The following is a 23,662-nucleotide window of genomic DNA, read 5'->3' on the forward strand; positions in this document are numbered from 1 at the left end:
CACACACACACACACACACACACACACACACACACACACACACACAGCTTGTAACCTGAGGTAGAATGATGATATACACCAGGGTCGTCAAACTTATTTTTCGTAACATAAATATAACTACTCAATGTTAAATAACTCAGACTTTATGAATAATTTAAGTTATAAACATTACAGTTGCACAGAAAAATGTTTGCTTTTTGCTCTGTTATTATATAAATCATTTTTAACATAACCAATGAAATAACAAATAACAATTGTTTTTCATTAAAAGAAATCCTTTAATTTGTCAGTTTATAAAACTCGCATAAATCCATCAGTCAAGGATCAAACTAATCAGTGAAAAAAACAACATCAAACATAAGTAAGGACATTAAGTTCAAAACGTTTTTATCAATGTTAAAATGGGCTTGATTACTGAAATGTGGGAAATGTAGTTTTGATCAAAGCACACTTATGACCTATTTGTTTTTAGACACCCTGACCATTTATGCTCTCACGGCCACATAAATGGTATGGCTGGCCACATTTGGCCCCCGGGCCTTGAGTTTGAGGCATTTGATATACAGCGATCCCTCGCTTATTCACGCTCCAATGTGCGGCTTCACTACATTCCAGATTTTTAGTAGGTGATCATGTGATACCGTACGCACATACTACTGGCTGATAGCATCTGTGTGTGTCCTGCGTCCTGAGACTAATTAAATGCAGCGCACTTCTGTGTATTAAAGAAACACTTTTCTGTAATTCCAAATTGTTTTTAACAGTCTGCAGTGGATGTAAAAAGTCTGCATACACCTGTTCAAATGCCAGGTTTTCATGACGTAAAAAAACTTAAATCGAGACAAAAAATTTCACAACTTTTTCCACCTTTAGTGTGACCTTTAAGCTGTACAAGGCAGTTGAAAAGCAAACTGACACCTTTAAGAAAAAGCATATAAAATAAAAACAAAACTTCAAATAACCTGGTTGCATAAATATGCACACCCTCAAAATAATACTTTGTTGCAGCACCTTTGGCTTTTATTACAACACTCAGTCTTTTTGGGTTGGTCTATCAGCGTGGCACATCTTAAGGTAGCAATATTTGCCCACTCTTCTTTGCAAAACTGCTCCAAATCTTTCAGATTGGGAGGGCAGATCACCCCAAGATGTTGAATAGGATTCAAGTCTGGACTCTGGCTGGGCCATTCCAAAACTTTAATCTTATTCAGGTGAAGCGATTCTTTTGTGGATTTGGATGTGTGCTTTGGGTCATTGTCGTGCAGAAATATAAAATTTCTCTTCATCGTCAGCTTTCTAACAGAGGCCCGAACAATTTGTGCCAACACTGACTGGTATTTGGAACTGTTCATAATTCCATCCACACTAACTAAGTCCCCAAAAGAAAAACAGCCCCAAAGCGTGACGCTGCCACCACCGTACTTCATTGTAGGTATGGTGTTATTTTGGTGATGTACTGTGTTGTTTTTGCGCCAAACATACTGTACCTTTTGGAATTATGTCCAAAAAGTTCAACCTTGTTTTCATCAGACTATAACACATTTTCCCACATTTGTTTGGGAGACTGCAGATGTCTTCTTGCAAAATCCAGCCGGGCTTAGACATTTTTCTTTGTTAGATAAGGCTTCCGTCTTGCCACCCTACATATGAAGAATACGGCCAGTATTTGCCAGATATTTCTGCAACTCCTTCAGAGTAGCTGTGGCTGGGCTTGCGCTAGCCATTCTCTACTTTGCCATAGGCGAAGTAAATTCCAGATTGGCTACAAGGTTTTTAGACTGTGTAGCCACAGTGGCGTTCTTATTTTTACAGAAAAAAGGCTACAACCTTTTTGCTCGCTAGCGCTGCTACTTCTGCTAGCGAGCGACGCTAGTGCCGCTACTTCTGCTAGCGAGCGGCGCTATCGCCGCTATTTCCGCATGCTGACGGAATTTAGCCGAAGCATGCCGACGGAATTGGCGGAAATGACCCAAGCTCCCAATCATTAAATCTGCACTCGGGTCATAACCTCCTCTCGTCCAATGAAAAACAAAAATATTGTTTTTTTACAAGCTGAACCCGCGAATTGGTGTATGACAAGGCGAGGACGATCGATCAAAAGAATCCAGTGTTTTATAGTAGTTTGTGTAAAAATCCTCATTAATAAACAAATGGTGAATGCTGAGAGAGGGGAGGAGTGGTGACAGACCGATCAGAAGGTACATGAAAGATATTATGAATACTTGTTTGTAGTCTTAGACTTTTGATCCCTATGACCGGCAGGAATAACCAGTGATGCATGTAAATGTGTATTCACCTCGCTTACTATTTTTCATGCCTTTTTAAATTGAAATGAAAAATCATGTTATTGAATTTAAAAAATAAATAAAACTATGGCATACCAATGGTGTTGGTGTCTTCTAGTCTAAGTAAAACTTACAAGTAAACATTGAGTAATATTTTGTATGACTGTATCATTACGTAGTGAATGCAAGTTTTCAATTGTTGAATCTCACATTCATACCTGCATAAAGTAGGACAGAAATAAAGATAGTTAAGCTTGAACTGCTGACTTTAGTGTATTTTTGTAGGTAAACTGAACAGAAGATTTTGCCCTCAGAATACAGGAAAACAACCCCATTTTCTAAAAAAATTCCCGGGGGAGGCGCACCAGACCCCCCCAGTGGGGGTGCGGTGTCCCCCCACCCCCCACCCTGCGACGAGCGTCGGTCAACCGCGCACTGCGCCACTGTCATGGATGCAGAGTGTGACTTTTTGTGGCTTGCTCAATTCTTTTACACTGAGCCACAGTGGCTTCATCATACTAGCTCCTAGTGCAAGCCCAGTGTTGGCCTCTTGGCTTGTCTCTTTCTGACTAGTTTTCTTCTTGACTTATCAGTTTTGGACGGAAGGCCTGGTCATGGTAATGTCACTGTTGTGCCATACTTACCGTGTTCCATGGTAAATTTAATTCTTTGGAAATTCTTTTGTAGCCTTCGCCTGATTGATGTCTTTGAATAATAAAATCCCTCTTACACTTTGGAAGCCATCTGTGGACCATGGTTTGTGCTGGAATATGCGGTTACAAATATGTCAGGAAAAACGTAGCAGAACAGCTGAACTTTATTTAGGGTTGATCAGGGGAACCTTCATTGGTGACGGGTGAGTGCTGAGACCAGTTAAACATGAGTTTGAATGTTACAGGTCCAATCTGTACACAACCACATCCCCAGTTATTACAGGGTGTACACACTTATGCAACCAAATAATCTCAGTTGTTCATTTTTTCTTCATATACCTGAAAGATTTTGGTTTGTTTTTCAGTTGTGTTGTAATAGAAATAGAAATAGAATAGAAAGCCTTTATTGTCACTATACATGGTATAATGTGATTTGGGCAACTCCTCACAGTGCAGTAGTGTAACAGTAGAAAGAGTAAGAATAAATACAATACAAATACAAGTATATACAAACGTTTCGCTGAATGCTGACTATTTACAGGTATATACTGTACATCGAGATACGAGAAGCGCCATGCCCAGCACGGCGTATTGCATGTTCTCAAATTGCACTGTGGGTGTGTGCGTGTGTGTATATGTGGGTGTGGGTGGGTGGGTGGGTATCAGTGCGTGCTTGAGTTAAGCAGAGTAATGGCTTTCGGGAAGAAGCTGTCGTGGAATCTGTTCTAGTTTTGAGGCACCTGTATCGTCTGCCTGTGGTGGGATTTGTCCTTTGCTATGTTCCTTGCTCTGCTGAGGCAGCGAGAGGAGTAGATCTCCGATAGGGAGGGCAGAGAGCAGCCAATGATCTTTTCAGCCACCTTCACGACTCTCTGGAGCCTCTTCCTGTCCTCCATGGTGCTGTTGTGCTACCATACTGTGATGCGGTAGGTCAGCAGGCTTTGGACTGATGAGCGGTAGAAGGCCAGCAGCAGGGAGGGGTTCAGATTGTATTTTTTGAGAACCCTCAGGAGGTGGAGCCGCTGCTGTGCTTTCTTGATGATGGCAGTGGTGTTGTCCGACCAGGATATATCTGAGGAGATGAGGACGCCGAGGAACCGGAAGGTTTGAATCCTCTCCACACACCGCCGATGTAGAGCGGGGCTGGGTCAGTGCTGGGCCTCCTGAAGCCGAGGATGAGTTCTTTTGTTTTGCTGGTGTTCAGAGCCAGGTTATGCTCTGAACACCAGGCAACCAACTTCTGGACCTCCTCTCTGTAGGCTGTCTCGTTACACCCGGAGATGAGACCGACCACTGTGGTGTCGTCAGCAAACTTGACTATCAAGTTGCTGTCGTGAGTCAGGCAGCAGTCGTGGGTGTAGAGGTAGTACAAGAGGGGGCTCAGCACGCAGCCCTGGGGGGAGCCGGTGCTCAATGTCCGTGTGGTGGAGAGGTGGGGGCCGTGTCTCACAGTCTGGGGTTGGTTTGTGAGAAAGTCCTTTATCCAGGCACATGTGAGAGGAGGGAGACCGAGGGTGAAAAGTTTATTGTTGAGGATGTCCGGGATTATAGTGTTGAATGCAGAACTATAATCCACGAACAGCATGCGGATATAGCTCTGCTGCTGCTCCAGGTGCGACAGCGCTGAGTGGAGGCCTATGGCGATGGCAACGCCAGTGGATCTGTTTGCCCTGTAGGCAAACTGGTGTGTATCTAGTCCAGAGGGCAGAATGTCCTTGATGTGCTGGAGGACTAATCTCTCGAAGCACTTGGTGATTACCGGGGTGAGGGCTACAGGGCGATAGTCATTTAGGGTGGTGGCTGGTGTCTTTTTGGGTACCGGGATAATTGTTGCGGATTTTAGACAGGGTGGGATGACAGCTTGGGTCAGGGAGAGGTTGAATATTTTGGTGAAGATGGGTGTGAGCTGGGAGGCACACGCTTTTAGCACCTTGCCTGGCACTCCATCCGGGCCAGCAGCCTTCTTGGGTTCACTGCCAGGAGCACCTGTCTGACCTCCTGCTCGCTGACGGTGAGTGTTTTGGAACTGGGTGGGGGAGGGGGGAGGTCAGGGGCTGAGGGGTAGTGTTGTGGCTGAGGAATACTGTTTTGACCTTCAAAACGGGCAAAGAAGCAGTTCAGATCCTCTGCCAGCGACGCACTTAGGTCTTCTGCTGATGTAGAAGAGCATCCTCTGAAATGGTTGATGTCCTGGATGCCCTTCCACACCTCCCGAATGTTGTTGCTGGACAGGTGACTCTATTTTTGCTTTATGGTACGCTTTGGCCTTCTTTATGCCCCTCTTCAGCTCCGCTCAAGCAGACCTGTAAAGATCTCTGTCGCCAAATCTGAAGGCAGCATTGCATGCTCTGAGGAGCGCGTGTACCTGGCTGGTACACACTGGTACATTCACCGGTGCAGTACTGCACCGGTGAATGTCTCCTGCTCCTGGTTCTCGAACAGGTCCCAGTCTTTCTCTGAAAAAAAGTCCTGCAGCCTGGAGAGTGCATCGTCAGACCAGGTTGTGATGGTCTTTATGGTGGGCGTGGCGCTGCATCTCAGGAGGGTGTAGGCTGGGGAGAGCAGGAGGGAGAGATGGTCTGATAGCCCCAGGTAGGGGAGGGGTGTGGCTCTGTATGCGTGCTTTATTTTGGAATAAACACGATCCAGGATGTTGTCCCATCTGGTGGCACACTTGACATGTTGGTAGAATTTTGGGAGTACAGTCTTGAGGTTGGCCTTATTAAAGTCTCCTGCAATAATGTGGACCCCATCTGGGTGAGCCCGCTGGTATGCATTGGTGGTGTTAAGCAGGAGGGAGAGCGCCGTGTTCACATTGGCCTGAGGTGGGATGTACACAGCCGTGATGATAATAACAGTTAGCTCTCTGGGTAGGAAGAAAGGCCGGCACCTGACGGACATGTACTCCAAGTCAGGGGAACAGTGCATGTCTATCACCGTCCCGTTGTTGCACCATTCGTTATGCACATACTTACAGAGCCCCCCTCCTCTGCTCTTAGTTTACCTTTGTTCTGTCCCCGCGAAGCAACGTGCGGCCTTCTAGCTGCATGCTAACGTCGGGTATGTCCGAGCGGAGTCAAGTTTCGGTGAAAATCATCACACAGCAGTCGCGAACATAGTGATTTCCCACGAGGAGTAGTTGCAGGTCATCCGTTTTATGCACCAGTGATCTGGCGTTGGAGAGGTACAGGCTCGGTAGAGGTGACTTGTGTGGTTGTTTCCTTAGCCTTAGCATAACGCCGGACCTACAGCCTCGTTTCTGCTTCCTCTCCCTCCTCCGCCTACGTCGTCTCTGGGACCCGACAACAAACCACGGAGAACCCGGTGTCCTCGCTGTTCCGTCTGGGATGTTGTGCGTGTGATGATAATCACTCGTAGCGGGTGTGTGGTGCTGGTTCCCGATTACCAAAGGGTTCTGGTGGGTGAAGTGGATGTTCGCGTAACCCATGGTGCACAAAAAGTGAGAAAAGGATGTGAAGTGGAAGTAAAGGAAGCACTGGAAGGAAGAGCTGTGAGCTGCTGCACCTGGGTAGTGTAGACTTTTTATATCCACCTGCATTAGAGTGTGGGAAAAGGTAATACAGATACAGGGTGGTTTAATATCAGTATGACAGTGCAGCAGTGAGCAGTCAAGCCTCACCTCAGAAAGGACTATCAAACAATCAAAATAACATTTAATGAAAGAATACAAACATCCCAGCTTAAATATGAGCTTCGAATTTCAGCTCAGGAAATAACCCACTCTGTTCAAACTGAGTGGTACACTCATAATGAACTTTAATATCAGGCTACTAATGTAATGGCAAATACGCCACTCTGTTTGACTCGTGGAAATGACTTTAATGTTGGTGTCTCACCGCCGTGAACCTCACATCACGTCACTGGTTCATAAACGTTTAAATTACCATAAATAATAAAATAAACGTTTAATCGCTATATCGCAGAATTTTGTTTTTTGCGAGTCATCCTGAAACGCATTAACCGGGAGTAACGAGGTATTACTGTACACTCTCCAAATGGCCCCACAAATTGTACAGAATATGTCATAGCCCCCAGAGCATGGGTGTTGTGTATGGATTAAGCAAAGCCATAGTGGTTTTAAAAAAAAATTGGAAGTGCTGACCCCCCCCCCCCAAAAAAAAAAGCATCTTGAAACTACAGAGAGAATTTGAACCTTTCCAGTGATACTAAGAAAAAAAGTAAACGCACCCATACATCAGCCAGTACAAATATAGAACACAAAAAACATGGTAGTGATGACTTTTTTAGTATTTTTAGGGTGGTATTGGTTTCTAGGTTTATGTGGCTGGAAGAATGTGAGGTTTTATTAGTGATTATTGTAATGGTTTATGTGCACTTCCAATGTTCAAACTAATAATAATAAGTTACCAATGTTTGGTCACTCAACTCGAATTGTGTGTACAAGAAGGGGCAGAGCAGGATGTATTTCCTGAGGAGGCTGGCCTCCTTCAACATCTGTCCTAAGCTCCTTCTTATGTTCTATTAGTCCATAGTCTCCACTGTGCTGTCATACGCCATTGTGTGTTGGGGTGGTGGGTGCAGGAAAAGAGGTATGGACCGTCTGAACAGACTCATCCGCAGAGCGGGCTCAGTGGTCGGGCTGAGCCTGGACTCTGTGGATATGCTTCTGGAGAGCAGGACCATGTCTAAAGTTAAGGCTATCATTAACAACACCAACCACCCCCTACACACCACCTTCTCCCAGCAGAGAAGCACTTTCAGCGGCAGACTGCTGTCACACAGCGCCTCCACAGAGAGGCTGAGGTCCTCTTTCGTGCCCCGTGCCATCAGGGGGTACAATGACTCTCTCAGGAGGAGCGGGGGGGGGAGGTTGTGAGGTCAGCACGGGGTTGAATGGATTTGATTTAATTTTATACTGTTTTATATTTTAATTCAATTTTATACTGTTTATATTTTAGTTTTATGCTGTTTATATTTTAATTTAATACTGTTTATATTTTAGTTATAGTTTACTATATAAGTCATGTTAGTGTTGCATATGTCCGTTAGTGTAGTGTATGTCTTGTGGTATGTCCTGTGATGTCAGTGTTTCTTTTTCTCCTGGTGTTTATCCAGTATTATTTGTTATGTAATGCCTGGATATATACAATTTCCTCCGGGACTAATAAAGTATCTATATATCTATGTAGTTATACAATTCTGTGTAATTATAGCTGCTCATTGAGCCTAGAGATCAGCTAGTGTTATTTAATGTCTGCAGTGCAATACAAATTATGAAGATGGTGAAATTAATCACGTGTTACGTGCCAGAATGTTGCTGCCACAGTTCTCTGCCATGTGCATTTTTAGCCTAACTGACGAAGGCATTGAGACAATAAATCCCACTGGGACAATCATCCGTTCTACATCTGGGGGTAGAACGGATGAGCATTCTGTTTTCCCTTTTTTTGCACGTGTGATTAGATTTCAGGCCTATATGTGTGGATAAAAATAATCTCCATTGAGTGATTGTTGTTGTTCTTTGCACTACAAATGACATAATTTGTACTGTACTGTACTCATGAGGACTGTCAGTTAGCATATTTTATCCTTACAATAAACTAAAAAGTTCTCTATAAATGAAAAACAGTGGATACAATAGTTGTTCTTCGCTGCAGCCTCCATAGGTGTTAAGGGATATGTGGCACTTCCTAAGATGATTTTTGATGTTATCCTTGTACCTTCTTTTGCCCTCACTGGCACGTTTTCCTTGGACAAGCTGTGGGTACAGGACTTGTGTGGGTAGGTGAGAATCAGGCATCGATATGACATGACCAGTCCGTCTGAGCTGGTGTTGGGCGATGATGGTCGTGATGGTAGGAATGTCTCCTCCAGGACGCTGGTGTTGTTTCGTCAATCCTTCAAGGTTATCCTGAGGATTCCGCGGAGGTATTTCTGGTCAAAGTCCTCAAGTGCTCTGAGGTGTATATTGTAAGTAGTCCAGGCTTTTGGCCCATAAAGAAGGATGGGGAGGTGCTTTGTACACCTTGATTGTGGTTTTTGACTGAAGATCATGGGTCTCAAAGATGCTATTCCTCATTCTGGTACACCCCACTCGTACAGCTAAGGCGGTGGTGTACCTCCTCATCGATTGTGGCTTAGATGATAGAAGGCTACTAAAGAATGGGAAAGTGGTCCATTTTTCCTAATCTGTTGTTGTCAATGAAGATGCTTGGGAAGGTGATACTGTTTGGTAGTGGCTGATAGAGGATTTGCATCTTTTTGATGATGACCAGACCAAGCTGTTTGTATAACTTTGCAAAAGCACTCAGGATGCACTGTAAGTCCTCACTATAGCATTATCATCTGCATACTGCAGCTACGTGATGGATGTGGTGGTGGTTTGACCTTTCGCTGATGTTCAGAAGCTGGCCTGTTCTGTACATATTTTTGACTCCTGTAAGATGGAGGATGCTGGCAATACAGATGGACAACAGTGATGGCACAATAACATGTCTCTGCTTAACTCCTGTCGACCTTAAAGGGTTCTGTTTCAACTGTGGAACCGGTCATTACAGTGGCAGACATGTTGTCATGTAGCAGCAGTACAGTACTTGTCAGGGCATCTGATTTTTTCCAGGGCCAGCCAGAGGACTCAGTACTTAACAGAGTCAAAGGCTTTGGTAAGGTCTATGAAGGCCATATATAGATGCTGATTTTGTTCCCAGTACTTTTTTCGAAACTGACGACCATCTATTTGGATGGAAACTGTTCTGAGACTCGGGAAGAGTGCTTTCCGACAGGGAGGCGAGTCTGTTGGCCAATACCCTAGTTAACACCTTCGGTACATTGGAAAAGGAGGGAGATGCTTCAGTAATTCCCAGTCTGCCTTGTCACTCTTCAGAAAAAGGGGATGACTAAGACACCTCTCAACTCTTCAGGTATTTCTTCCTTCTCCCATATTTTGAGAAGCAGGGTGTGGATGTGGTCAAAAAGGATCAAATTAACTTCTTTTAAGACCTCAGCTGGGATACCATCAGGCCATAACAGCCTTGTTGTGTTTCACTTTCCTGATCAAGCAAGCTGCTAGATTTCCAGGGCCGTTTGTATCCATCACTGGTTCTGCAGTGTCCTCACCTGCAATTGGGACAGCTGCTTTCACTTTGGCATGGGCTTCTTTTTCTTTTGGAGTTAATGTCTTTCTGCCAGGTGATGGTTTTTCTGCTTGATGTTGATAAGTCGCTGGATTTCGGTGCTGTTCTTATCAAAGCAGTCTTGATGATTCCCTATTCTGTGACCAAGAACAGTTTGAAGAAGTTCATGACAGTAGCAGAGAGTGTATCCCAGTGCTTTACAATATCCTCTGGCTACTGATAAGTAAGTATGCACTGATGGCTTCCTGCAGTTGATGTTGGTAGGTGATCTCTCCCAAATGTTCGATGTTAAGCCTTTGAGGATTCTGTCCTTTTTGAAGTCTAATTTTCTGCATCAAACAGATGAGGCACTGGTCAGTCAAGCATTCATCAGCACTGATCATTGCACATCTCGGTCTTTGGTGCCGACAATGACATAAGATGCCAGCATTTAAAACTTGGGTGCATTCAATATTTTTCCAACTTGTTCTTTTGGCATAAAACGGTGTTGGTGACAACCAGGTTATATCTGGATCACTTGGTGAACAGCCGTAAGCCACTGGGGTTAATGTTTCCAACCCCTTCTCTCCCCAGTGTGCCTCTCCATTGATTGTGGTTTTGCCCAACTCTGACATTAAAGGTTTAGCTTATCTTCTGTGGGGACTTTGGATAGAATTGTCCAGGTCAACATAGAAGGCCCCGTTTATATCCTTTATGCACAAGTGTTGGGGCATAAGCACTAATAACAGTGGCCTTCTGTCTACTTGCAAGCATCCGGCGTGCAGTAATCCTGATGCCAACAGGAATTTCATGGAGCTGGTTGACAAGTTTGTTTTTAATTAGCTAAATCTACACCATGGATTTCTGGTTTGCCTATGGACTTTCCTTTCCAGGAAAAAGTATGTCCATATTAGGGTTGTCACTTTAATGCGTTAATTAGATTAACTACGCTGCAAATTAACGCGCTATAAAAATTAACACAATAATCGCGAGTGGCAAGTCAATGTGCAAGCATTTTAAATTTGGCCCATTGAGGGACCCGTAGGCTGCAGTGACGTCACCTCGTACCTGCGCCACTAGTCAAAAGCAGGGTGACTGACAACAGAGATGGACGTGTCACAGGAGAGCGAGGCAAGCACTCGGACCTTTGGGCGGAAAGTTTATTTCTAAAAAGAACAAAGACAGGACTATCAACAAAAACGCAGTGATTCTGCACTGCCAATCTGCACTGTAGACGCCTCCGTCAGTCTGCCCCAGGGCAGCTGTAGCTACACACGTAGCTTACCATTAACAAGTATGAATGAGGAGTGAATCAATAATGAATCCAATGTAAAGCGTCTTTGATTGTCCAGAAAAGCGCTATATAAATCTAATCCATTATTATTATTATTGTTGTTGTTGTTGTTGTTGTTGTTGTTATTATTGTTGTTATTATTATTTGTACCTTTTGTAAAAGAGAATTTTCATATCACCGAAGCAGCTCCAGCCTAACGTATCATTTAAATGCAAAACATGTCAAGGTCACAGAGTTGAACGTTAGCTTACCCTTTTAAAGGAAAAGGCTGTTGGCATCTTATTTAGTTGCCTTATTTAGAAGCATGTTATACTATTCATTTTGAATTGCTTTATTGAGTGAGCTTTAGTATTCATTTTGATTGAGAGTATTTGAGACTCAGCCTTATTTTATTTCTGAATTTTATTTATTTTATTTAACTGTATTTGTATTGCATTTTTGAGAAATGCACCTGGCCTAATTGGTTTGCTGATGTGCTTGGCCTCTTTTCTTTTGAATTTCATTTATAAAGCACACTTAACCAATAAAACTGTGGATTTCAAATCTTCTCTTCTTGGTGTATTCTATTGATTAGTTATGCACTACAATTTTGTAATGTCCTATAATTCAAATTCTTTATTTGGGGGCCTTTAGCAGGTATGAGATTAAAATGTGATTAATTAGATTAATTAATTAAATAAATGTTTTTGATCGCCTGACAGCACTAGTCCATATTTTTCCTCCTTCACCTGCCCTTCATCAGCCAGGTGGGTTTTCAGAGAGAGCTGATCCCATACAGCTTTGCCTGGAACCAGTTATCGTATGGTGCCTCGAGGAGGTATGTACAAGTTTTGGCAATGGAGAACCTACTGTATGTATTGGCAGAGGAGACTTACGCATTGAGCTCATCTTTTTGTCTCCTGTGAAAGGTGACTAGCCAGCAGTGGTAGCTGGAAGCAGATAGTAAGAATCAGACTATAGCAACCCACAGAAGTGACATGCAGCATACACCAGACTTCAAACACTATTCTACTGTACTGTTACTACTCTTTCTCTCTCGCTCTCTCTCTCTCTTTGTAGGAAGGAGTGTGTGACGTCTGCACATCTACTCATTTTTTTTTTTTAATATATATTTGTACACGCTTTTGTGCACCATAATTTAACCACGGTTATATTTTAGGAGTTCGTTAGAGGAATAGACGAGTGTGGTGTCCTAATGTGCCTGTTCACTCTCTTTTTTTTCCTGCTTTTTTGTATGCCTTCACTTTCAGTTAGCAATGGTTACATCTCATTTGCGTTCGGTAGTTCGTGAGGCTTTTGCGCAAATTACCATTGCAATAATCCTGTCCATGGTGGTCTATTGGTTAGGATTTGGCGCTCTCACCGCCGTGGCCCGGGTTTGATTCCCGGTCAGGAAACATGCTTTGGTAGCGGAAGTGGCTCAGTAGTAGGCGGTAAAGCGGGTTATCCATGTTCCACAACACGGCGGGTCCGGGTTCAAGTCCCACTCTGTGCGGAGTTCGCATGTTCTCCCCATGTCTGCGTGGGTTCTCTCCGGGTTCTCTGGCTTCCTCCCACCTCCAAAAGCATGCGCTTCAGGTTGATTGGCCGGTCCCAAATTGCCCGTAGGTGTGTATGTGTGCATGGTTGTCCGTCTTTGTGTGTGGCTCCGTGGTGCACTGGCATCATACCCAGAGTGTCCCCCGCCTCACGGGGGACACTGAGTTAGGCTCCAGCTCCCCGTGACTTGCTACGGCGTATGAAGCGGCAGCAGATTAATTCTTCTGCCGCTTGATATGAAGATTAATTCTTCGGTGTACAAAAAGTACAAATCACTGCGTTTTTGTTGATAGTCCCGTCTTTGTTCTTTTTATAATTAAATTCTCTGCCAAAAGGTCCGAGTGGGCTTGCCTCGCTCTGCTGTGTCACGTTCATCTCTGTTGTCCGTCACCCTGCTTTTGACTAGTGGCGCAGGTACGAAGTGACGTGCCACTGCAGCCTACGGGTCACTCAATGGTCCAAATTTAAAATCCTTGCACATTGATTTGCCACGCACGATTAATTGCGTTAATTTTTATAGCACGTTTATAGCATGTCAAACTGACAGCCCTAGTTTTTATGTGAAATAAAATAAACATTTTACATTTTCGAATTTGACTGTCTATTTGGGCAAAAAAAAGTCCTTTGAAGAGTGGCACAAGTAACACAAACTGCACATAGTTATCTTAGAAGCCTATGGCAACCTTTTTTGAGTTCAAAATCAGATCCATGAGCATGTTTTGGGTTTTTATGTGCAATAAAACACAATTTTTCCGTTTTTGAATTTGACTGTATTTTGGCCCAATATGTCAATGTAGTAAGTTATACAGGAATAATAACTATGTCTTCATATAGTTGATGTTGTGTTGAAGATAACAATACCAAGCATGGGTATGTTAAATCATTTTAATGTGGTATATGAATATTAAAGTTAACGAAAAACTGCCACTATAGGTCAGGGGTCCAAGAGTTAAACTGTCTATTGAGAGTGTGGTAAAAGGTAATACAGATATAAGGTGGTTTAATATTAGTATGGAGAGGGTTCATCAATGTTTAAATTACCGTAGATAATAAAATAAATTGCTCTTCGCAATATCGCGGTATTTTTTATATGTTATACTATACGTATGTGTGTACACAAGTAGACAAAATTTTTGTTACTCCTCTGTTAATGAAAGAAAAACCCCAACGGTCACCAAAATCACTTGAAACTTTCCAGAGTAACAAATAAAATGTGTCAACAGAACAACAAAAAGACATGTTTTTCAAAATTCACTGTGGAATTAATAACAACTAGAGTAGATATTAATTCCACACAGGCCAATAGTAATGAATAGCGGTTAGCTCAATGCTAACATAATATGGACAATCCCATTGACGGGCTAGCGCGTTAGCATTTTTAGCGCGATACCTTCCCAGAAGGTATTCTAAAGAACGATAGGTCCTTGTCTTCGCGTCTTTTTGCTGTTCTGTTGACACAACCGTTCACCGCGCAGGTAACCAGGATACTTCTGGGGTTAATCGCGTCTATTATTGCATTGTTTCTTATGGCTGCTAAGCTATGTTTGGCCCCAGTGACGTATGACGCCCACGTGACCACTGAATGCGGAAGATGCTGAGGCGCAGATTTTAAGCTTTTCTGACCAAACGGATGATGCTACACACATAAAATTTATTTTTTCTTCTATTTTTCATGTGAATGAATAACATGTAACTTAGAATTAACTTTACTGTCCCTTTAAACAATCAAAGTCTTAAATTACTTTGGAATTGTCGTTCAACAGAATTTTTTTTTTTTTGTTAAAGAAAAAACTAATGAAACAGGCCTGGACAATAATGATGGTACCCATAACTTATTATTTTGTTGCACAACATTTTGAGGCAATCACTGCAATTAAACAATTTCTGTAGCTGTCAGTGAGACCTCTGCACCTCTCAACAGGTATTTTGACTCACTCCTCGTGAGCATACTCCTCCAGTTTGAAGTGTTTCCCCAGATGCTATGTTTCTGCTCTTTCCACAGATGTGCAATAGGATTTAGATCTGGGCTTATAGAAGGCCACTTCAGAATTAATTTCATTCATTCTTTCATTTTCATTTATTCATTTATTTCAGGCAAGGCAAGGAAAAACAAAACAAGAAACAGCAACAACAAAATAATTAAATAAGCAAATAATAAATAAAGATCATATCTCAACAATACAATTTTGCCTGAAAGGGAGTGGGAAGAAGAAAACTTATGTAATCCACCCCAGTTCCTGATTCAGAGGTCAACACACTGGGCTTCACTCATACTTCGAAGATTCAAACGATATATACCAACAATGGTAATGTACAATATACCAACAACGGTAATGGACAAATGCCAACAACAGTAATTAACAAATACCAATGATGATCAAGAAACACTGAGCACATGTTAACAAACAGAATAGCAGTTTGAGTTAACGACCCTCATCTCTATATTTTGACCAGAGTGTTTATAAAGCAGTTTGAATTGATTTGTACTTTTGCATTGCTTGTGTTGTAAGTCCAGATTGTTCCAGAGTTTCACTCCGCACACAGACACACAAAAACGTTTGCGTGTGGTTTGAGCTTTCTGCAATGAAAAATACCCAAACCCTCTCAAGTTGTGAGCCCTGACTGGAGTTATAAAAAATCGTTGGAGGTTTGGTGGTAATAATTTATTGAATGCTTTATATAAAACTATTGATGTATTATATTGTACAAGATCATGAAATTTTAGCAACTTTGACTGCGTAAACAGGTTATGAGTATGTTCAAGAAAACCAACCTTGTGAATGATCCGCACTGCTCTTTTCTGTAGTATGATCAGAAGATTAATTGTGTTCTGGTAAGTATTTCCCCAAACTTCAATACAATATGTAAAGTATGGGAGGACCAAGGTGCAATATAAAGTACGGAGTGCATTTCCATCAAGGTATTGTTTTGCTTTATTTATAATTGAGAGGGTTTTGGAGATTTTTGTTTTTATGTGTCTGACATGGGGTTTCCATGACAATTTACTATCAATAATAACTCCTAAAAATGTATTTTCACTTACAAATTCAATTTGAGTGCCATCAATACTTATTTTTTGTTCAGACATTATGTTGCGATTTCCAAACATCATTACCTTGGTTTTATTTATATTCAAAGATAATTTATTTGAGTCCATCCAATCTTTTATTGTGTTTAGTTCCCTGTTTACTGTGTTTACAAGCTCAAAATAATCATCACTAATGTAAAATATATTTGTGTCATCTGCAAATAGTATGAGTTTCAGGACTTTGGTTTTGTTAAATATATCATTTATGTATAGATTGAACAGTTTGGGCCCTAACACTGACCCCTGGGGGACACCACAAGCAATGCCAAGTACATCTGTTGAATGTTGACCCATTTTTACAAACTGTACCCGCCCTGTTAAATAACTTTTTAACCAGTCCCCAGCCAACCCCCTAAATCCATATCTTTCCATTTTATTTAGTAATATTACGTGGTTAATAGTATCAAATGCTTTTTTCAGATCAATGAAGAGACCAATTGCATACTTTTTCTGCTCCAGTGCATTAGTTATTTCTTCAATAGCTTCTGTTATTGCCATTGCTGTAGTTCTTTTGGTTCGAAAACCATACTGACCTTCATTAATTATGTGATGTTTCTCAAGAAACTTTTCAAGTCGAGTGTCGAAGAGTTTCTCTAAAATTTTTGAAAATTGAGGCAAAAGTGAGATTGGTCTGTAATTATTAAATGTATGTTTGTTTTCATTTTTGAAGAGTGGAATTACTTTGGCAATTTTCATTTTGCTTGGAAAACAGCCAGTCTGGAATGACAAGTTATAGATATAAGTTAAAGGTTTGACAATATTTAGTATAATTTTTTTAACCAATAAACATGCTAATGTCATGACAGTCGGTGGAGGACTTACTCTTACACTTCTGAATGATCTTTGTCACTTCCTGCTCATTTGTAGCTGAGAGGAAGAATGAAAAGGCATTATTTCCAATAGTTGACTTTGCAATTCCACTATGAAGAATATCACCAGCCAACTTAGGGTCAACATTCACAAAAAATTTGTTGAACTTATTTACTACATTATTCATATTATAATCTTCACCATTTTCATCAATAAAGTAATCTGGGTATGTCAACTTTGAGGATTTTTGTTTGATTAGGCTATTCAAAGCATTCCAAGTTCCTTTTATGTTGTTTTTATTTTCATGCAACTTTTTTTGATAGCGTAATCGTTTGCTTGTTCTTATGATATCAATTAATTTATTTTTGTACTTCTTATATCTTTGTTCCACTTCTTTTGTTTTTATTTTGAGAAAAGATTTGTAAAGATTGTTTTTCTTTTTAATATTTTTAACATTCAATATTCCTTTGGTAATCCAAGGGCTTTTGTGATATTTTTCCTTCATAACATATTCTTTCACAGGGCAGTGATTATTATACATGGAAGTGAAGGCGTCTAAAAAAGTACAATAAGCACTGTCCACATTAGGGTCACTGCACACTGAAGTCCAATCCTGGAGCACCAAACTATTGTTTAGGGCTTGGATCGTTTCATCAGTTAAAATTCCTTTTGAGATTTTTGCCATAATGTCTTAAGTTTTCTTGAAATTACCATTATACAAAGTAAAAACAGGTAAGTGGTCAGTTATGTCACATACAAATAGGCCACTAGTGATTTGATTTCCCATAATATTAGTAAAGATGTTATCAATGATTGTGGCACTATGTGACGTTATTCTGCTCGGTTTTGTTATAGTTGGATACAGAGACAAGCTGTACATTGTGTCAGTGAAGTCATCAACTGTTTTGTGCTTGGTTGGATTTAACAGATCAATGTTAAAGTCACCACAGATAAATGTTTTTTGGCTTGACAGTTGAACAGTTCACCAATCCAGTATGTGAAAGTTTTTATATCTGAACCAGGTGCCCTGTATACACAATTCATGATTATATTTGTGTTTATATCATTTAGAATTTCCACTGTTAAACATTCAAATAGTCCCTCCACAGCTGTTGTCATATTAACCAAAACTTTGAATTTAACAGATTTGTGAATGTATAAGGCAACCCCCCCTCCTGTTTTGCCTACTCTGTTTATATATCTTAATTCATAGCCATTAAGACAAAAATCAATACCTTTGTCATCATTGAACCAGGTTTCAGTTATTGCAATGATACTAAATGGACGAGTGAAATGTTGCAGGTAGTCTTTGATAGGCTCAAAATTAATGTACATGCTTCGACTATTAAAGTGGATAATTGACAGGCTATCTGCTGAATCTACACTGTTTTCATAATGTTCTTGGGTGAAATAATTACAGTTTTTAACAATGGCAGAGAGGAAATGATTATCAGGGTCTATTTCAGTGTCTGTGGTGGTGGTGTGCTCTTGATACTCACACGTTTCCAGTTCTACGTGTTGTTGCTGTAGGATCTTCTGTAAGATGTCCATGTCCAAATTGGTGCTTGGTGTAGTTTGTGTTCTTGGTTTGTTTGGCATTATGATGATGAGGAGTCACAAGCTCTATCAATGTCGATACTGTTCAAGGTCTTCTATGCACTTCACCACCAATACTTTTGCTGCCTCCGGTGACCCATTTAGTTTGAAGATTTTACAGTTTGTTACCCAGGTTTGTTGAATCTTGCTTTTTTTTTTCAGTTGTCGTGCGATCCTGGCGATGTCGGCATTTTTCTTTGTCAAGTGCTCGTTTATGAATACATTTGTTCCTTTTAGTTTGCGCCCCTGTTTCAGTAGTGCCATTTTCTTTTTCCGATATGTAAACCTTATGATGAGTGCTGATGGTCTCTCTTTCCTCACTGGTAGTGGGTGACACGCCTCGATGTGCTCCCGGTCCAACTCTATCCCCTTGCTCTGGAGATAGGAAGCCACCTGTTGCTCCACCGATTGTGTCTCCTGCTCACTGGGCTCCCCGCTGTCCGCGGCCACCGCACGCGCATATGAGCGGGGCCTGATGTTGATGCCGGTGATGACTACATCATTGATGCGGGAGTATTGCTCCAGCTCGTCCACTCGCCGCTCCAGATCCACAATTCGCTTATCCTTCTCCGCGTTCTGGAGGCGTAGTTGTTTCACCTCCTCCAGGAGCCCCAGAAGCTGCTCCTGCTGCGTTCTGACCGCAGACACATCGCCGCACAGAGAATTGAGAGAGAGTTTTATCTCCTCGAACTCCTCTGGTGTCGGGCTTTTCCTTGGTGGGGCCATTGTAGTTTGTTAAGCATCCAGTGGCAGGGGATACTCCAGTCTGTTTGTCAGGGCGTTCGTGTTCCCTGGCTCAGGTGCGCTAGCTTGCAGCACCGACCGAGACAAACAACAAAAGTCCACAGCGAAACACCCGGTAAAAACAGTCAGGCACAGTCAGGAATGTACGTATAAACAAAACAAAAATTATATTAAGAGTCCATTTACCACACAACAAAAATAAATAAACATATTCGACGAGCAGCCACCTAAACCCACTTCCACTTCCTCTTCCAACGAATAGTCCAATGCTTTCTCTAAGCCAGTCTTGGGTGTTTTTGGTTGTGTGTTTGGGGTCGTTATTCTGTTGGAAGACCCATGAGCAAAGCAGCCCCTGAACATAACCGAACCTCCTCCATGTTTCACAGTAGGGACAGTGTTCTTTTCTTCATATGCTAGATTTTTCGGCCTGTGAACATAGAGTTGATGTGCCGTATCAAAGAGCTCCAGTTTTGTTTCGTCTGTCCAAAGAACATTCTCCCAGAAGCTTTGTGGCTTGTCAACATGCATTTTCGCAAATTCCAATCTCGCTTTTTTATGATTTGCTTTCAACAATGGTGTCCTCCTTGGTCATCTCCCATGGAGTCCACATTGGCTCAAACAACAACAAATAGTGCTATCTGACACTGATCTGACAAGAAAACAAACCGCTGTGTCTGACAAAGCCCACGTTCCACGTGTGTGGGATGGACGAATGCGAAAAAGAAGGCTGCTTGGGCGTTACGGTCCGGCCATCCGGGTAGACTCTGGCTTCATGAGTTCGGTCCTAATGAATAAATCATCGGGATTCCCCACATGATCACGTGAAGTCAGTCATAATCAAAGAATATGAACCGCTATGTTTGACGAAGCCAAAATGGCTCCATAAGTGAGAGACATGGACAAATATGAAGACTGGAGCTAACTCGGATAGCGGCCTGAACTTTCAGGTAGATGCTGGCCAAAACTGTACATAAGAAAAGTTTGTTTAAAGAGAAAATGGAGTATTTTTTGTGGTGACAGCTATTCTGTTTAATTCCACGATGCTCTCAAGAGCTCTTTTTCACGTGATTCGTTCTTGCAGATGCGCCGTGATAGCTTGGCCACTTTATTGACAGGTAGTGGGTAGAGTTAAAAAGCGTGACAGCGTGAGGTTTTCAAGTGAGCTTATTCAAATATATAGGTGGGGAGATTATATATACACACATACTGCACACTGCATGCAGTAAAGCTTTGAAGACACAACCATTATTAAATTCGACTTACAGCCATCAATGCTTTGAGAGAGAGTGTGAGTGAGTGAGTGAGTGAGTGAGCGAGTACATGTGCAGGAGCACAACAATATAAGTAATTTATGTGTTCTTTCCTGTCTTAAGAAACAATGTCTGTGGCGAAGCTGGAGGAGTGTCGGGCAAGGATTCGCAGAGAACTGGACAACGTAGTAGATTTTTGGCTCAAATATTCTAATGACCCTCTACATGGGTACTGTATTTACTCTAAAATTTTGTCTTCTCATTTTTTTAAGTATTATTGACTTGCATCCCAGGCAGTTTTGTGTGGCTTGTCTGTTTCCTTGCAATGAACGTCAATGTCTGCTACCCCTTTCAGAGGCTTCTTCACATGCATTGGGAGGGATGGGAAAGTTTATGATGAGCTGAAATATGTCTGGCTGCAGGGTCGACAGGTAAGTGATTGAATCCACTGTATGAAATGTTATCGGCAGATATTGTATTAAAATGTAGACTTATTTGTTTCACAGGTGTGGATGTATTGTCGCCTGTACCGTACCATGGATCGTTTCCACAAGCCTGAAATCCTTGAAGCAGCTAAAGCTGGTAAGAGTTAAAATCTTGACAAGATCTTAAGTAATTAAACTAAAACCAGAGGGAGTCCATGTCTGCTTCCATAAAAGATTTAAATTCACTGAGGTAGCATACACATTTCTACCCTAAATTATCTTAATTCCTATAGAAATATGAAAATATTGCCAGCACAAAGAACCAGTAAATCTTAAGGTAACTTCTGAGTCTGTAATATGCAAGATGTTTTATTACCGTATTGGCCCGAATATAAGACGGTGTCTTTTGCATTGAAATAAGACTGAAAAAGTAGGGGTCATCTTACATCTGGGATCTAGACATTATACCCATTCACAACACTAGATGGCGCCAGATATCTTTAAAGCGAATGCTGAACTTAATTCCCCAGGCCAATGCGAACCCCTGTCACGAAGACGAAAAATAAAAATAGCGGTTGCACGAAGAAGAAAAATAAAAATAGCAGTAGCACGAAGAAAAATAAAAATAGCGGTAAGAAAGAAAATGGAAGAAAATAAGAGAAGAGATAACAGAAAATGGAGAAACGTAACGATCTCGAGAAAAGTGGGTCGGTTCTCGGATGGTAGCAAGGTTGGTGCCACTCACCATTCATTTACAAATGTGATTGCACTTTAGTTTACATATTTAAATGTTCAGATTTGAATGACGTAAAATAACATGCTTTTTCTCTCGAATATACGTTTTAATCGTTTGTTTTAGATGTACTGAAATGATTTTCTGTATAAAAATTAAATTTGGTTTTCAAAAAGTCTTTTTTCAAAGAGTCTTGAAAAAGAGTTGGTCGTCTTATAATCAGGGTCGTCTTATATTCGGGCCAATAACTCCTAAACAGAATTGGTTGACCTAAGATTGTGATGTTCTTCTGACTACAAGTAAATGTAGTAAGATACCAGGAATGACTGGATTTTGATCCGTTGAATGCCTTCTCTCTCTCTCTCTCTCTCTCTCTCTCTCTCTCTCTCTCTCTCTCTCTCTCTCTCTCCCACATTTCATATTCATTTTTTTTAAGTGTGTGTTCATGTTTGAGTGAATCTTTGATGTTGTTAATGTAACTATCTTGTAATATCGACTTCATGAATAAATGGGATTTTAAAAACCAAATCTCTCACTCTTTCTCTCTCTCTTTTATTTTAAACAATAGGATTTTGCATCATTATTTAATTTTTGCAGTTTCCTGTTTCAAGAATACAAAGTGGAACTGATTTTCATTATCAGGTGGCCTCAGATTGCTCCATTTTCACCTCAAATTTTCCAAACGTAATCCTTACACACTATTAAATTTTCATATCTGTGAAAATCAAATCATGAAAGTGATAAACACATATATACAGTATATATATATATATATATAATATATATAAAATCCCTCGTTCTTTTCCTTTCTTCGCTTCAGGGGTCGCCACAGCGAATCGATTTGCTCCATCTAACCCGGTCTTCTGCATCCTCTTCTCTCACACCAACCTTCATGTCCTCTTTGACTACATCCATAAACCTCCTCTTTGGTCTTCCTTTGGGTCTCCTGCCTGGCGATTCAAAACTCAGCATCCTTCTACCAATATATTCACGATCTCTCCTCTGGACATGTCCAAACCATCTCAGTCTGGCCTCTCTGACTTTATCCCCAAAACCTCTAACATGTGCTGTCCCTCTGATGTACTCATTCCTGATCCTATCCATCCTGGTCACTACCAAAGAGAACCTCAGCATCTTCATCTTTGCTACCTCCAGCTCTCCTGTCTTTTCCTCAGTGACACTGTCTCTAGACCAAACAACATTGCTGGTCTCACCACTGTTTTGTACACCTTTCATTTTAGCTGAAATTCTTCTTTCACAAATCACACCTGACACTTTCCTCCACCCTTACCATCCTGCCTGCACACGCTTCTTCACCTCTTTTCCACACTCTCCATTGCTCTGGACTGTTGACCCCAAGTACTTAAAATCCTCCACCTTCTTGATCTCTTCTCCCTGTAACCTCCCTCTTCCACTTGGGTCCCTCTCATTCACACACATGTACTCTGTCTTACTGCGGCTAAACTTTATTCCTCTCCTTTCCAAGGCAAACCTCCACCTCTCTAGCTTCTCCTCCACCTGTTCCCTGCTCTCACTGCAGATCACAATATCATCTGCAAACATCATAGTCCATGGAGATTCCTGTCTAACCTCGTCTGTCAGCCTGAACATCACCATAGCGATCAAGAAGGGGCTCAGAGCTGATCCCTGATGCAGTCCCACCTCCACCTTGAACTCCTCTGTCACACCTACAGCAAACCTCACCACTGTCTTACAGTCCTCATACATGTCCTCATACTTGTCTGTCACTCAAGACTTCCTCATAAAATACCACAGTTCCTCTCTGGGCACCCTGTCATAAGCTCTCTCCAGATCTACAAAAACACAATGCAGCTCCCTCTGGCCTTCTCTGTAGTTCTCTATCAAAATCCTCAAAGCACATGCCGTAACTGTTGTGCTCTTTTTTGGCATGAAACCTTACTGCTGCTCACCGTACGGGCACACTTTCTTTCACACTTTCCTCTGTATTTATCCGGGCTTGGGACCGGCACAATAACACACTGGCTTGTGTCCTCTTGCGGCTACATTCTCTAAATGCTTCGTATAGCTTCCAATTAGGGTCTGGATTCTGGTTGAAGGTATTTTTGACCATTCTTTCTCCAGTTCAGTCAGGTTTGATGGTTTCTGAGCATGGGCAGCCCGCTTAAAATC

The 23,662-nt window shown here is 41.6% G+C and overlaps 1 protein-coding gene across 2 annotated transcripts in view; it reads left to right on the forward strand.

The window, feature by feature from the left end:
- renbp (renin binding protein) overlaps positions 1-23,662 on the forward strand; it is a 39,209-nt gene that overhangs the window by 608 nt on the left and 14,939 nt on the right. For both annotated transcript variants that reach the window (XM_068325737.1, XM_068325745.1), the window contains 3 exons: positions 20,477-20,582; positions 20,709-20,784; positions 20,860-20,935. In XM_068325737.1, the coding sequence (XP_068181838.1) occupies positions 20,482-20,582; positions 20,709-20,784; positions 20,860-20,935 (253 nt within the window). In that variant the 5' untranslated portion in view covers positions 20,477-20,481. Of the gene's footprint in view, positions 1-20,476; positions 20,583-20,708; positions 20,785-20,859; positions 20,936-23,662 lie in introns of those variants that run through there.

The sequence above is a fragment of the Antennarius striatus genome, chromosome 2 (assembly GCF_040054535.1).
Source record: "Antennarius striatus isolate MH-2024 chromosome 2, ASM4005453v1, whole genome shotgun sequence".
Taxonomy (NCBI): Eukaryota; Metazoa; Chordata; class Actinopteri; order Lophiiformes; family Antennariidae; genus Antennarius; species Antennarius striatus.